Here is a 15270-nt window from a genome sequence, read left to right as displayed (position 1 = left end):
ATAAAAAATGAAGAAAATGTCTGCAAAATATATCACAGGCATAAGGGCAAACCTGTTACAGTAGAGTTTTCACAATTAAATAAAAGCAGTGGACGAGCACTTCATAAAAGTAATCCACATGGCAAAGAAGCAAGAGAAACCTATCGAACCTCATTAAACCTAGTAAAACAGGATCATCGATACCTGTGAGGCCGGTAAAGCTTAAAATGAGATTGCTCAAACCCGGTGTTGGCAACAGCATGGCAAACGGAGCATTGTTACACACTCCCGCTGGGAGAGCACTTTGGAATATTCAACGATTGAAGCGTACTGTGAATATAGCATGTGTGAGCTGTGAAATACGAACAACTGTGAGAAAGAACATGCTGGAAAAGTATTTATTAATGTGGGACATGCACGTAAAATTGCTTAGTTGAAAAGCAAGCTAGCAAAAAAAGACCTGCAAATCCCTACAGTTTTAGTTGCATTTGAATCGTGTCAACTTGAAATACTTTGATTTGGGGTTTTTAATAAGCAAGGTTTACTCTCCGTGCAAAATTCGAAATAATCAGTCACTCTGAATGAAAAATCAGTTTCGAAGCTTGCAGGCCCAGGGAATTATAAACCAGAAGTTATGCAGATAAAGCTTTGGGGCTTTGGGCTAAAAGCCTTTGGAAAGTCTGGCTGTGATATCCTGGATAAGAAGCAGAGCACTTCTTGGCCCTGAGCTTATAAGCATAAGTGGGGACTCCAGGCAATCACAGGTTTTTAGCATTCACTGTTGCTACAATTTAGAGTACTTTATGTTTCAGTTGCTGTGACTCATGCATTCACTAGATGCCAAATGTATCCCCAGACAATAACACGGAGTTGAGGGTTTGCTCTACCAATAGATCTTGAAGCAACCTGGAAACGTCTAACTCGTACCAGGGAGCACTCTGAAGAAAGCATCCTGGAGACTCGAGAGAGCACCGAGGCCTGGAAAGGCATCCTCAGACTGGCTCACCTCTGCCAAGATGCTCTCCTTGAGCAAACTTCAGTCTTGCTTCTGTGAGCCGTCTTCATTCGCACTCAATTTGGCATGCTGAGCCCGGGTTTGGCAAAGAATCCTGCCAGCCAGCTCATCAGGGAAGGCTCTACCCTTGATGTCCAGTCAAGCTCTTCTTTCCCTTCCCTGGACCCCCAACCAAGTTGCTCTGAGTCATGTTCCGTCTTCTCCCTATCCTACCTGTTGGCTCTGAATCCCCACCTTCCCCTGTTGCATTGGGAGCTAAATTCAGTCTCCCTCCCCTGTTGCAATAGTCTTGAATAAAATCTTCTTGTTGTGTTTAACAAGTGTCTGGTGAACCATTTCTCTTTCATACCTTTTACCTCATAAATATGGTTGAGAAAAATCCACAGAAACCCAGCACGGACAGTGGGAATCGATGGAAGATGTGCTGGCATTCCAACACCAAGTTCATCACCTGTGTTACATACAGAAGGTGTAGAATCACCCCCCACCTAGCACGTATCCTCATGGAAAAGTCCATCGTGAATTATGAACCTTTGAACTGTGGGGAGAATTCAAAAATGCACCCCTTGCTTAGCACCCAGTGGTCCCTTACAAATACAGGAAGCATTCTGGAAGGACATGCGTCAGAATTCTGAGTGGTGGGATTCCAGGTGAATACCTTTTCTTTGTGTTGTCCCAGTTCCCTGTTTCAAAAATACAGCTGGTTCTTATTATTCACAGGTCTCCCACATGCAAATTCACCTACTTGCTAAAATTCGTTTGTAATCCCGAAATCCATACTCGTGGTGCTTTCCTCACCATTCACAACAGGCACACATATATAACACGATGACACACGTGACCTCATTGTGCTTCTTCCCAGCTGAGGTGGCCCCAGCAGTCAGTTTGCTGGTAACTGCCCCAGTCCAGTTTAGAGGTTGTCATGTTTGCTAACTGATTTATTTTCTCTCACTGTGAAGGTTCTGCCACCATGAACTCCAGTGAATTCCGAAGGAGAGGGAAGGAGATGGTGGATTTTGTGGCTGACTACTTGGAAGGCATCGAGGGGCGCCAGGTCTACCCCGATGTGGAGCCCGGCTACCTGCGGCCCCTGATCCCCACCACTGCCCCCGAGGAGCCAGACACATTTGAGGACATCCTCAATGATGTTGAGAAGATAATCATGCCGGGGGTAAGTCTGGACCCAAGGCTGCAAAACAGAAGGGTTAGCATTAAGGTGGCACCTACTGGGCATTGGGCAGGTCACACGTGTTATGCTAGGTAGGGTCCTATGCTAGGCATGGGTCCTCACAGCCACCTTGCTGGTGAACCAACGGAGCCAACGGAGGCCCAGAGAGGTTAGGTGTTCAGCCTGAGGTCACACAGCTAGTAAGTGATGGAGCCAGGACTGCACCCTGGGTTGTGTGGACTCCCAGGGCAGTGAGTATGCTTTCCCCCATAGATCCCCAGGTCAGACCCCACCCTGAGCCCCTGGTACATGCATGAGCCCTCATAGGACCTTTGGGGGACACAGACCCCTGGTGGCTTGTTTCAGGTAAGTTCCTTGCTCCAAATAAAGCAGGCCCATTTCTAACATTCTTGTGTTTAGCAAGGCACATTGCATGCCTGGAAGAAATTATTTATTTTACTTGAGAATGGGGGGTGTGTGTGACCCTGCTTCTGTGCAGATTCTGTCCATGGAGGCAGACCTCTTTATCTGAAGCCACTGAGTCACAGGGCCACCGGCCCGGGGCAGGGCTGTTCCTCCAGACCAGAGTGCCTCTTTCAGACCTGCTGCTCACTTTTCCACCTCCCAGGGGTTCCCCTTGACATTTGGGCTTGGAGCGAAGCGCGGGATTCTCGTTCTCGCCTTTGAGATTGTGCAAACACACTGAGTCGCTCTGCACTAAGGCACTAAGCCCCTCCAGGGGAGATGTGGTTAAATGTCAGGCAGAGGGGGTGGCAAAACACTCCGGGGCTGGGTGGCTCAGACCACAGACATTTATTTGCTTCTCATAGTCCCGAGATTGGGAGTGCAAGATCAAGGTGCCAGCAGATTTGGTTCCTGGTAAGGATGCTCAGCCTGGCTTGCGGACGGCCACCTCTGGGCATCCCTCACATGGCCTCCTCCTTGCCAGGGCCCCCAGAGGCCCCACTCCTAATGTCATTACAGTGTGGGTTAAGGCTTCAACGTAGGAATTTGGGGAGCACAAACATGCCCTCAATAACGGGGGATGTGGGAGATGATAGAATTTGGAGTTTTCTGGCAGTGTGAGAAGCGGGCATTGCACATCCTGGGTCCCTGGCTCCCTGGATGGGTTGCAAGGGACAGTAGATGAGTCCTCGGGGCTCCTGTCTGCAGGTGTGTGGAGTGAGCACAGGAATATCCATCTCGAGTGTGGTGTGAGCATCAGCCCCTCCTCCCCCCATTTTCTCCCCTCCCCCATCTTCTTCCCAGACTCTGAGATGTTCCCAGCCAGTCCTGCTTTCCCATTCCCAGCGGGCTTGCCAGGCTCCAGCCTCCCTAACCGGGCATGTCCTTGTACATCTGCTCCCTGCCCCCTAGCCCCCCAGTGTGACCCCACTGCTGCCCCAGTCTGGACCCCCCCACAGCAAGTCTGGGGACAGAAGAGAGGAGGGATGTGGGGGGTGATGGAGCTAAGGTTGCTGGAGGGGCGCCTTGCATAGGAGATAGAGTTGGTGGCAGGAAGACCAGCTGAAGAATCCATGAAATCGGGTTTGGTTGTTGTTGTTTTTTTTTTTCTAATATGGATTTTACTTTTTTAGAGCAGTTTTAGGAAAAGGAGCCTTCTAACCAGGGAGATGGAGCCTCCGTTTTTGCTCTTTCTCTGACAAGTGCACCTAACCAGAATTTGATACAGTGTTGCTTTTTCGAGACCTCACCTGCCGTGGCGGCAAACAGAGGGGACCTGGGTCCTCCTCACGCGGGGCTGGGCTCCCTCACACCCCGATGTCTCCACACAGGTGACCCATTGGCACAACCCCTACTTCTTCGCCTACTTCCCCACGGCCAACTCTTACCCAGCCCTGCTTGCAGACATACTGTGTGGGGCCATCGGCTGCATCGGCTTCTCCTGGGTGAGCTTGGGGTGACCCTGGGGGATCCTGGCAATGGTGGGAGATGATGCCGTGGGGACAGGGCTCCTGTGCCTACAGGACCTGAGCAGGTGGCGGTGGCACCTGTGGGAAGGGAGAAGGACTCAGCCTTGGAGAGAGTGCCTCATAAGGGAACTTGGAATTCAGGGAGATAGAACAAGATCAAGTCTCCTTTCTGGAAAATAGCCCAATTCTGCATAGCAGCACTTCTTTTTTTTAGAGGTACTTGGTATGAATTAAAATCACAGCCGAGGCCCTGGAGTTTCTGCAGCCCACGCCTGGGCATCTGCATTCCTCCCGAGCATTCCGGAGGATTTCTATGTACTATACTCTGCAGCCGCCCGGGGCTCATTCCATCTGTAGCCAGGAGAGGCCCCCGCCCGTCACCCGCGTGGAGTGGTGCGGGGCAGGCGGCTCTGGAAATGGGGCCAACTCCTGCCCCCCATGCCAGCCGTCCCAGCACCACCTCATCTGGGGGTAAAATGCCAGAGGAGCGGCCAGGCTCGACTCCTCCTTGTGGCTCCCTGCTCCCAGACCCAGAGCTACTGGAGGGATTCCCTCCTCCCTAAATGCAGAGCTCTCAGAAGTAGAGCGGCGGCCTGCCAATGGCATCAGGGATCCCAGGGCCTCCTGGGTCCAGAGTGCCACGTGGCTCGTGCCTTGGAGCTGAGTGGACTCATGGGTGCTGCCTCGTGCTGCCCAAGGACCCAAGGCAGGTGGAGGAGGTGTTGGTTAATGAATGCTTAGTGCTGAGCAGCAGGGACCCAGCATCTCCCTGCTCCCCCCAACCTGCCTCGCTTGCTCTTTAGACTGAGACTGCCGTCTGTCTGTCTGTCTGTCCGGAGTTGCTGGGGGATGGAGTCAGCCTCCCAGGAAGGGTTGGGGGGGTGATCCCTGGCTCTCTGAACTGCTCTCTGCCGGGTACCAAGAGCGGCATGAACACGGACAGGGTGGCCTCGGTCACCTCTCTTTGTCTTTGCTGAGCACCCCTTTCTGAAGGACACTTTCTTTCACGAGCTACTGCAGCAGATTTCATTAGCTCGGCTAGTCCAGAGCCTTCCTGTCCCTTCGGGGTGACTCGGCTTCTATCCCACGATGTCTGTTCTTTCTGCGGACACTCTGATTTCTCTGGAGCCTGGGAGGGCTGCCTCCCTGCCCCACGGCTGTGCTGGCCAAGACATGGGTTCCTAATAGTCAGTGCAGTTCCCACGCCTGGAGCTGGTCTTGGCTAGGATGGGGTAGGACCCTCCCCCAGGGCAGACTAGCAGGGAGAACATTCTGCTCGTTCTTACCAGCCATGCATCATGAGCTGGTGTGCATCCTTGGGTGGGTACCAAGCCAACCTGTCCTCTCCCCTGTGCGACGACAGAGGAGCGTCCAATATTGCAGAGCACCATCTCGAGCCCAGAAAAGGCAAGGTCAGCGACCTGCCCCGGGGGCTTCCAGGGGATTCGGGCCACCTGGAACCCACCTCCCGGACTGCGTCCAGTCTCACTGCTGCACTCACTTGTGACTATAGGAGAATCCACCAGTTTGTCTTTCTGGATCCTTCTGTATATACACGGATGTGGCTGGACGGGGCTGCACGTGGTGCTGGTGGAGCGCAGCCCAGTGCACTGGGGTCATTCTGGGCTGTACCTTCCATCCCGGCCATTCTCCCGTGAGTCCTGGTGAAAGGGCACAGGTCTGAATCTCCTTTCAGCTCATTTCAGGCGTTTGAACAGCATCTGGGACTGGGAGATTTTAATCTGAGGTTCAGTGGAAGAGTAAACCCTCCTGCTGCTCCCCAAATCCTGCAAGACCTGGCCCTTGTTTTGACACCAGCCTCCAGGGATGTGTGGCAGAGAAGGGGGGGAGGGGAGGGGGAGGGTGACGTTCCCAGGGACCCAAGTTGGTGGGTGGGGGATGGGGAGGTCACCGTCCCTCCTGGGGCAGATCTGGGTACTGTGGTTCCCTCAGTTCTTCGAGGGTGAGAGAGAAGAGGGATGACATGTGTGCTAAGCGCTCTGCACAGCACATGCCCAGACTGGGCCCCCCGTATTGCTTCAGAGCTGCCAGAGCGAGGGGTCCTGCTGCTGCGCCCAGTTGGCGGGTAAGAGGGGAGTGGGGGGGACAAGTCTCAGCTGATGCTTCTCCCTGGGACCCCTGGGCGGGAGAGCATGCCACCACATTAACCCCACCCAGGGATGGGCCTTTTGAAAATGTTTAAGCCTTTTTACGAAACTGATGCTGAGATCCTAAGAGACAGAGCGTACCCGTCCATGACAAGCCGGCAGGTGGCTGATTCCGGTCTTCTCGCCCCGCTAGGCCGCGAGTCCGGCGTGCACAGAGCTGGAGACCGTGATGATGGACTGGCTGGGGAAGATGCTGAAGCTGCCAGAGGCATTTTTGGCGGGGCAAGTGGGAGAAGGGGGCGGAGTGATCCAGGTAAGCAGCAGGGGAGGGGTGTCCAGCTTCCCGGGATGCTGGGGGTGACGTCCCAGGGCCACAGCGGCAGGTGGAAAAAAAAGAGGTGCTTGAGCTTCCTGTGTGTCCTTCTGGGGAACAAGCAGCCGGGAAGCCTCTGGATCTGGATCTGGGTTCTGGCGCTGTCTGTCCTTCCCTCTCCCAGGCTCCGTAAATCAAAGTGGCACCTGAGCACTTTGCAGGCATTAATTCGTTTAATTCTACAGAAGACTAGGAATTAGGGGCCGTTTTAACACCATTTGACAGGCAAGGGTACTGAGGCACAGAGCCGTGGGGTGACTGGCCCACCAGCCCCCCCCCAACCCCCTCTGCTGGTAAGTTCTAGAGCTGGGCTCTGAGCCCACATCTGTCTGACTGCAGAGCCGTGACTGCCACCACCCTGATCACTGTCCCTCGAGCAGTGAGTGCAACTGTGGCAGAGTCCTTCCACAGCTTCTAGAAAGTTCTATGTCAGTGAGAACCAAGGTCACTTGACGTTGCTGCCTTTTCTACGCACTGTGTCATTCTCTTCTGTGGATGTGTGTTGTTGACAGCAATGATGTCCCAGGCAGCATCAGGGACAAGTCAGGAACCAGGGACAGTCACTTCCCCCCGGGGGCCTCTGGACAAATGCACCAAGGAGATGTGGGCTTTGTGCTCTTTTTATTTCGAAGCATGGACGATGGGCTCTGTTGAACCCACCACCCTCCTTGACATCATTTTCCTGGTGTCAAGTATATGTCATTGAAATTGGGGAAGCACCGTTGATTTTAAAGGCTCCGAGACTCAGTTAAAGCAACTGTTAATCTGCCCATGGGCCAGTGAAAGTGCTGCGGCCCAGATTGTGTGCCGTCACCTGGCGGGTGTGGCCAAAGTCAAGTAGGAAGCAAGCCCCCACTGCCCGGTGCTGGCCTGCTGCTCACCCAGACCGGGGCTTCTGACTTCCGTGCGTCCGTTTTCTGTTGCTGTTGCTGCAAATTTTGGTGGCTTAAAACAGCACAAACCTGGGGCGCCTGGGTGGCTCAGTCGGTTAAACGTCTGCCTCCAGTTCAGGTCATGATCCCAGGGTCCTGGGATCAAGCCCCACATCGGGCTCCCTGCTCAGCGACGAGTCTGCTTCTCCCTCTGCCTCTGCCCCTGCTTGTGCTCCCTCTCTCTCTTTCTCTGACAAATAAATAAATAAAATCAGAAAAACAAACGGCACAAACCTATCACCTTACAATTCTGTAGCTCAGGTGTCTGACACCCGGGAGGCTCCAGGTGAGCATCTTGCCTTGCCTTTTCTAGTTTCTGGAAGCTTCCCACAGTGCTGGGCCATGGCTGCTTCCCCATCTCCAAAGCCAGCAGCGTTCCATCCCTCTGACCCCTCTTTCTCGGTCACGTCTCCCTCTGACCACAGACGAGGAAGGTTCTCCACTTTCAAGGGCCCACTCAAATAATCTAAGATAATCCTGTGTCATGGCTCTTAATCACCTCGGCAAGATCCCTTTCTCCACGTAAATACTCACAGCTTTGGGATTAAGACCTGGACATCTTTGGGAGGCCTTATTCCGCCAACTGCACGCACTTTGCGTCAGAGTCACGGAGGGAGTCCTAGACCTGACGCCTCGAGGTTGGACCCGACAGGTCTTGGCTCAGGAAGGGGCATTCCCGTGTCCAGCTCGGGTCACTCTGAAGAGCCACGTGCCGGGACTGCTGGCTGACTTCTCTGTGGCCAGCAGGCCACCATGGCCAGGCTCGGAGCCCTTCCCTCTGTCCTCTCCTGCCTCCCCGTCTCTGATTCTCGAACCTTCCATCCTCCGACGCTGATTCTGAGCAGGTTTCAATTTGAGGCTGTGAGCCAGCCTTAAACGTGAACACAGTAGAACAAGGATTTCCTCACAAGGGCAAACCATCTCAGCTCCCTGGACACAGGGCGAGGCTGTCCTGTACCTGCTGGCCTCGGGGAGGGAGGCTGTCCCCTCCCCTGCTTCTCACCTTGGAGGAGGTTGGCGACTTTGCAAACTCCAGAACATCCAACCTGGCTCTCCAGAGGCCATCATGGCAGTCCTTCCTCTAAGGACGGGCAGAGTCCGGGTACTGACAGAAGAGCAGGTGGCCACAGGGGGGCAGAAGGAGAGCAGAGTTTCGAGGAGGGGACTTTGGCTTTGAGTCCTACTTGACTCAGTTTCAGGCCTGGGGAGAGCTCACACTCCCAACCGCCTGGATGCTGGCAGCAACTTTACTTTTCCTTTGTAATTCCACACGGTGTGCCCAGATCCACTTTTCTCCTCTGTCCCATTCACTCTGAGCCCTCCTCACACCCTTCCGCCCCCCGTTGGGTGAGCCCTATTAATCTGGGACTTAGCTCCTTCTTCCCCCCGGGGAAGTCTTGCTTCTGCTGCACCTGTCACTGTGGGCCGCCCTCCCAAAAGCCCTTTGTGGGTTTTCCAGGACCTTCCATTTTCCACAAGGAGGCCACCTCTCCTGTCATTTCCAGCTTTCTTGGGTTATTTCCCTTTTTTGGTCATTTTCTCCTCTCTATTTTGGAGGGAATTGCTCATCGTTGTCTCCAAACCACTGTTTCCGTTTTCCACATTGCCCATTTATCCCTTCAAGATCCACTTTGGTTCTGCTATTCCTCTTTACAAAAGTGTCGTCCCCTTTCCATTCATGAAAACCAGACCCCTGGGGCTCCTGGGGCGCTCAGCTGGTTAAGCATCTGCCTTCGGCTTGAGCCATGGTCCCGGGATCCTGGGATCGAGCCCCGCATCGGGCTCCCTGCTCAGCGGGGAGTCTGCTTCTCCCTCTCCCACTCCCTCTGCTTGTCCTCTTGCTCTCTCTGACAAAAGAGAGAGAGAGAGAGAAAAAAGCAGACCTTGACAGTAAAAATGGAAAAGATACAGGACTGTTTGGGGGCAGACTTCTGGTATTGTTTCAATCCTTGCGCGCGCGCGCGTGTGTGTGTGTGTGTGTGTGTGTGTGTGTGTGTACAAGGTTGGGATAATACAGTATTTTCTGGATGGTATTTTACCCACTATTTTGTTGGGAGCATTTCCCATCCTTTGAGGATATTATTGCATTATTTTCTACGATGGGTCACAGTTTATGTAAATAATACATGACATACATTGTATCAGATTTTCTCCTTTATAACATCTCAGAGGATACCATTTAGGGCAAGTGCAACAATCTTCTAAGGAAATTATCGCCTTCCTGCTGAGGCTCTCTGAATGAAGACTATATCCACCCTTCATGCTCCACAAAAAGTCAAAAAAAAAACCCAACAAAACCCCACAAAAATAAAAAGAGTGTTTCTGGGTCATTGGATCTTATGACTAAAACAGTTTCGCATTCGGCTCTTTTCAGCCAGCCGAGATGATTCTTCTAATTTGATGCTTCTCAAAAATCTTACAAATACCCGATAATCTCAGGCGTGCCCTTTATACCAACAGTGACTTTTTACTGAATGCCCTCTCCGGGCTAGGCTTATTCCTGGTGCCTTATGCGATTCTCTTTCAACCTGCAAATAGTTATGAGGGTTGACTGCATTATCAATGATTTTTCTCATCGCTGAGGAACCTGGAGCCAAGAAAGGGAGCATATCGTGCCCAAGAGTGCAAGCTGACTAGAGGCAAGGTGAGGACGAATTCCACCAGCTCATCTGTGACTCTTGGTTTGGGTTAGAGTATCCAGAGGTTCATCTTGCAATTATCCTTACTTTAAAGACAATCCAATTTTGCAGAGACACCGGCTGCCCCAGCATCGGTTGCGAATCATCCTGGCATCTCTCGGCCCCTGGGGGTCAAATCCTCCTTCGAGCCCAATTCCCTCAGTGTTGCTGTGTGAGCATGGGCAACTGTGTCTGTTTTCGGCAGGAAGCCCACCCTTCCCAGCTGACAAGGCTGATTGTCTGCAGTCAGCGAGGCCCCAGACAGCACCCCGGGTTGGTGACCGCCAGAGGGCCAGAGCTGTGGGGGGACGCTGCGCCCCTCCGGGCCATAGTCCCAGCTTCTAGACGTCAGCACGGTGACGGGCAACAGAGTCAAATGGCAAGTCATCCTCTGAGCTGGACAAACCGGGCCGGAAAATGGTCTCTTAATTGGGTTTGAAAGCTCTTGTGGAAGAAAAGCCAATTGCTCGCCGCGTGTGGGGTGACACTTGAAACAGCCAGAGGAGGAAAGGGCGGTTCTGGCCCCTGAGTCACTTGTCACCAGCATTCGCTTCTGCTTCGTAGCCGGCTTGCCATGGCAACCTTTGTCCCTGCTGCGGTAAAGCTAAGATGTCATTATACAGCCTCAGTTCCAGAACAGACCCCGGCTCCTCCCTCCCTGGCAAAGCTCAGCTCAGCTTTCCACAAAGGGCCAGAAATCTGCCTGAATTCTGACTTCAGGGCTGGAGCCCGTGGGCTGCCCGGGAGCCCCTGAGCTCCGGCGACTCCACTGAGGATTTCATTCTTTCATTGGGCATTGTATGGGTTCAATCACTTTTGGCTGCGTGAAGGAGCACGGACAGAGCGGAGAGGCAAACCCCGTGATGAATTAGCACGGCGATTCAAAGCCTTTCCTTAGCAAGTGGTTCAGGGGAGAACAGACCTTTGGGGGTCAAGGCCTCGGGCAGAGGGTGGGAGGTAGGGAGGGGGCTGCAATCCCACGTGGGTGTTGGGGACCGAACAAGGCAGATGATTTCAGCACTCAGAAGCTGTGTCTTCCGGGAAGCGTCTCCTGGTTCACTTCCAATGAGAAGGAAGGAGCCAGCGGATCCAGGACACACACGTGGGGCACAGGAGGAAGCCCAGGCCACTGGAGTGGGAGGTCCAATGCCTGCCCTCAGGGAGCTTGGATTCCCTGTGAGGGCCCATTTGGCCTTGTCAGCCCTGTTTCTTCACTTTGCTGTGTGAGCACAGGCAACCAAGTCTGATGGCAGCAGGAAGCCCACCCTTCCCAGCTGACAAGGCTGATTGTCTGCATTCTCTGAGGCCCCAGACTGCCCCGCGGCGGTCACCAAGCCCACGTCTATTCTAATACCACTTCTACAGTGATTGCTCAAGACAAGATGGCCTGAAGAAATGCAAAACCCACCTCACAGGCCAAATTAAGAAGATCATATCGTGTATACCTGAGGCCATGCATTTGAGCTACAGAACTCCCGAGTCAATGTATTTATGTTCAAACTTCACCCGCCTCCCCGAGGGATACGTGTTGGCTTAAAAGAATGAGTAAAAGCATCAAAATGGTAAAATAGAAGAGGAAATCAGGATCGCTGAAGGGAAAGGAAGATGAAATGTTAACAGGGGAGGTTGATCTAATGATTTCCTTGTATATTTCTCTGCAAAAACCCTAAAATCTTACAACTCTCTCATACTCGACCAAAATCTACCTTCTTTTATTTTTTTCCTTCCTAATGTTAATACTGTCCCGCTCCTGGATTTCTTCTAGGACTTACTTAAGATGCGGTGATCGTCAGTGGTGGTGATCATGAGCAGTGGGAAGCGGGGACATGGCCATACATGTGGGGGCCCCCTCCCCCTGCCTGGAAGGCAGCTGGGACTCCCTGCTATCTCTGCCCACTTGCTAGCTGCTCACCTGGACCAAGTCAGTCCCTCTCTTGCTGGGCATCCATTTCCCACCTGATGGTGACAGAATTAAAAAACACGGTTATTTCGCAAATTACGAGGGCAGGCAGAGTGCAGCGGAATCTGCTTCCTACGTGCAGGGCAGTCAGCTTTGCAGCTTCAGATTCCTCTTTTAAGAAAAATAGGGACGCTAATGTCTCCCAACAGTTTCAACATTGATTCCTTTGCTGCCCCTCGAAGCTCATCGCGACCTTTTCTTCGATCCAGGGAAGTGCCAGTGAGGCCACCCTGGTGGCCTTGCTGGCCGCTCGGACCAAGGTGGTGCGCCGCCTCCAGGCCGCCTCCCCGGGGCTGACGCAGGGCGCCATCATGGAGAAGCTAGTGGCCTACTCATCGGATCAGGTGAGTGCAAAGCCCCACTGAGCCTCTACGATCTGAATCCTTGTTTTGTGTCCAATCTGATCCAAACAAAACCACGTGGCGTTTCAGACATTTCCACAGCCGAGCTTGGACGTGGGTGTTTGGTATTCTGTCCGTGTGCACCTGAGTTCATGTAGGTCCACGGGGTTAACCCGCCAGGGTCCCGTGGGGGGCGCCTGGGGGGCTCGGAATCCTGCACCTCCTGTCGGCCATCGGGAGCCACAGCGGGAGCCAGACCCCAGGACAGAGTCAGAGAGGAGACAGTGATGGTGGGAGCCACGGGGCAGAGGGGGGCACCTTCGGTAAGAGCTGGCCTTCCTGGGAGGCCCCGAGACACAATGGATCCACCATCCCACAATGGTGCCGTGTCCTTGGCTTCTCTTTTCTCCAGACACCATGTGCTGAGCGTGGCCCCCAAGCGGCCCAAGGGCCCATGGTGAGAGGAGCCCCCAGATAAGAACCTGGATGTGCTCACTCTGCTCACTGCTTGCCCACTGAAAAGCGAGATTCCACAGAACCCGAGACAACACCGGGAATGAGGTGCAGGCGGGATGCAGAGGGCCCGCAGCACAGGGAGCTCTCTGCAGAGCCGGGGGCTCATGGCCACTGCCCGCGGCACGCACATGCAAGAATCTCACTCCAGGGGCGCCTGGGTGGCTCAGTCGTTAAGCGTCTGCCTTCGGCTCAGGTCATGATCCCGGGGTCCTGGGATCGAGCCCCGCATCGGGCTCCCTGCTCTGCCCGAAGCCTGCTTCTCCCTCTCCCACTCCCCCTGCTTGTGTTCCCTCTCTCACTGTGTCTCCCTCTGTGTCAAATAAATAAATAAAATCTTAAAAAAAAAAAAAAAAAGAATCTAACTCCGATGCCTTCCTTCCAGGCACACTCCTCGGTGGAAAGAGCTGGATTAATTGGAGGAGTGAAAATAAAAGCCATCCCTTCGGATGGCAAGTTTGCCATGCGTGCTTCTGCCCTGCAGGAGGCCCTGGAGAGAGACAAAGCAGAGGGCCTGATTCCTTTCTTTGTAAGTCAACCAGGCATGTTGGGTATGGGCCCCTGGGAGTCTCCGAGCCCTGCCTGGGCCTGGGGCAGGGCCTCGCGTGCCGTGCTGGTCATAGGCTATGCGGTACTCGTGTCGCCATCAGGGCACTCCTTGAGGGAGGCTGGAGCAACGCTCCATTTAATTTTCCGTCCGCCTGCCTAATCCCAGAAAGAAGGAAGCAGGGCACCCGGCCTGGAGGATCCTGATAAGCCAAGAAGTCTTGTTTCTGCTCCTGTTAAAAGTGACTCCAGGTGATCGTCCCTTGACCACCCTCTGTGCCAGTGTAGCTGCTCTGTCATGAGGAATGGATGATGGACCAGTAAACCAAATTAAAAATAAAGCCCAGAAGCCCTCGCCGCCTAGATCAGTATTCTTAGCAGATACCAAGGTGCGTCATTTGCAAGAGATGTGTTGCAAGCAATTATCGGTAAAATATCTAGCCAAATGGCACCAGGTTTCTGCCCATCTTGTGCACAGATGGGCATTTTCCCCTGGGGAAGAAATACTTGGTGTTGCAACTAGAGCAGTTACACATGGGAGTCGTCACAACCCATGAGACCATTGTAGCATGCAATGTCGTGTGTCATGACAATTAACAGTGATCTTGGCACTAGCCTCATGGTGTTCAACCTGGCTGCACCCCAGACATACCTGGGGAGTGTTGAAAATATACTGATGCCCAGGCCCTGCCCCAGTTACTCTTACCAGAATTTCTGGGGAGGGAGCCAGGCCTTAGAAGCTTTTCATAGTGCCTGGGTGGTTCCGTGGGTTAAGCGTCCGACTCTTGATTTTGGCTCAGGTCATGATCTCAGGGTCCTAGGATCGAGCCCGGAATTGGGCTCCGCACTGGGCATGGAGTCTGCTTGAGATTCCTCTCCCTCTGCCCTGCCCCCCCCAAATAAAAAAAATAAATAAATCTTAAAAAGAAACGGAAGCTTTACGTAACAATTTCAAGATGCCCATGTGCCTCCTGAACAGTCCTCGGGGTCTGAGCGTTTCCTAGCTGTTACAGCAATCTAGGTTTGGTAGACTTTTATGGGCCACGTGTTACTCATGCCCACTGTTTTCTTAATTTAAAGTTTAATCTTCGAGACAAGCTTTTTTTTTTTTCCTCCAAAAAATTGTTCCCATCAATGCAAATGAACTACCCCTCATTGAAAATCTAACTTGTGACTGGGGAAGGCATGGAGGGTTTGATACAAAATTTGATCCTGATTTATGGAGGCCCCAGGGGGAAGTCCAGAGCATCTACCAATAGTTACACTGTGGAAGGATGGAGAAGGTTCACATGTAGCTTGTGGGAGGAGCTGATGGCCACGGCCCGTGTCTGCCTGGGGTCAAGGCTGGGCCAGAGGTCATCTGAGTCACCCTGTCCTGCTTCGTTTCCCTGTGTTGCATGACACCCGTATTTATTTGTGTATTTGTTTACTGCCTCCTTCTTCCCATCGGACTGCAAACTATGTGAAGGGAGGGTCTGTGTAATCAGCCCGTTATCCCAGCTCCTGGAACCTGCCCCTGACACCTTAGCAGACGCTCAATAAATATTTGTCAAAGATTTGGCCAGGGAGATCATTCTTGTTAGAAAGACTACCTTTAAAATTCCCACGTACAATTTCAGGATAGTTTGAAAGGATTCTATTTAAACGAGGTAAATATTTTTGACGCTATACTGTCAATCTTCTAAGACTCATTAGAATATCCCACCTAAGGAAAAATAAATAT

The 15270-nt window shown here is 52.9% G+C and overlaps 1 protein-coding gene across 3 annotated transcripts in view; it reads left to right on the top strand.

Annotated features, from left to right (window-relative positions):
- Positions 1-15270, top strand: part of DDC (dopa decarboxylase) — an 80261-nt gene that overhangs the window by 16678 nt on the left and 48313 nt on the right. For 2 of the 3 annotated variants that reach the window (XM_027574166.2, XM_027574165.2), the window contains exons 2-6: positions 1954-2165; positions 3959-4072; positions 6398-6517; positions 12357-12491; positions 13387-13530. In XM_027574166.2, the coding sequence (XP_027429967.1) occupies positions 1965-2165; positions 3959-4072; positions 6398-6517; positions 12357-12491; positions 13387-13530 (714 nt within the window). In that variant the 5' untranslated portion in view covers positions 1954-1964. The remainder of the gene's footprint in view (positions 1-1953; positions 2166-3958; positions 4073-6397; positions 6518-12356; positions 12492-13386; positions 13531-15270) is intronic. The other variant, XM_027574167.2, reaches the window with a different exon arrangement.

The sequence above is a fragment of the Zalophus californianus genome, chromosome 12 (genome assembly GCF_009762305.2).
Source record: "Zalophus californianus isolate mZalCal1 chromosome 12, mZalCal1.pri.v2, whole genome shotgun sequence".
Classification (NCBI taxonomy): domain Eukaryota; kingdom Metazoa; phylum Chordata; class Mammalia; order Carnivora; family Otariidae; genus Zalophus; species Zalophus californianus.
Note: the sequence above shows the minus strand (reverse complement) of the source record. Positions and strands in the feature narration are given on the sequence as shown.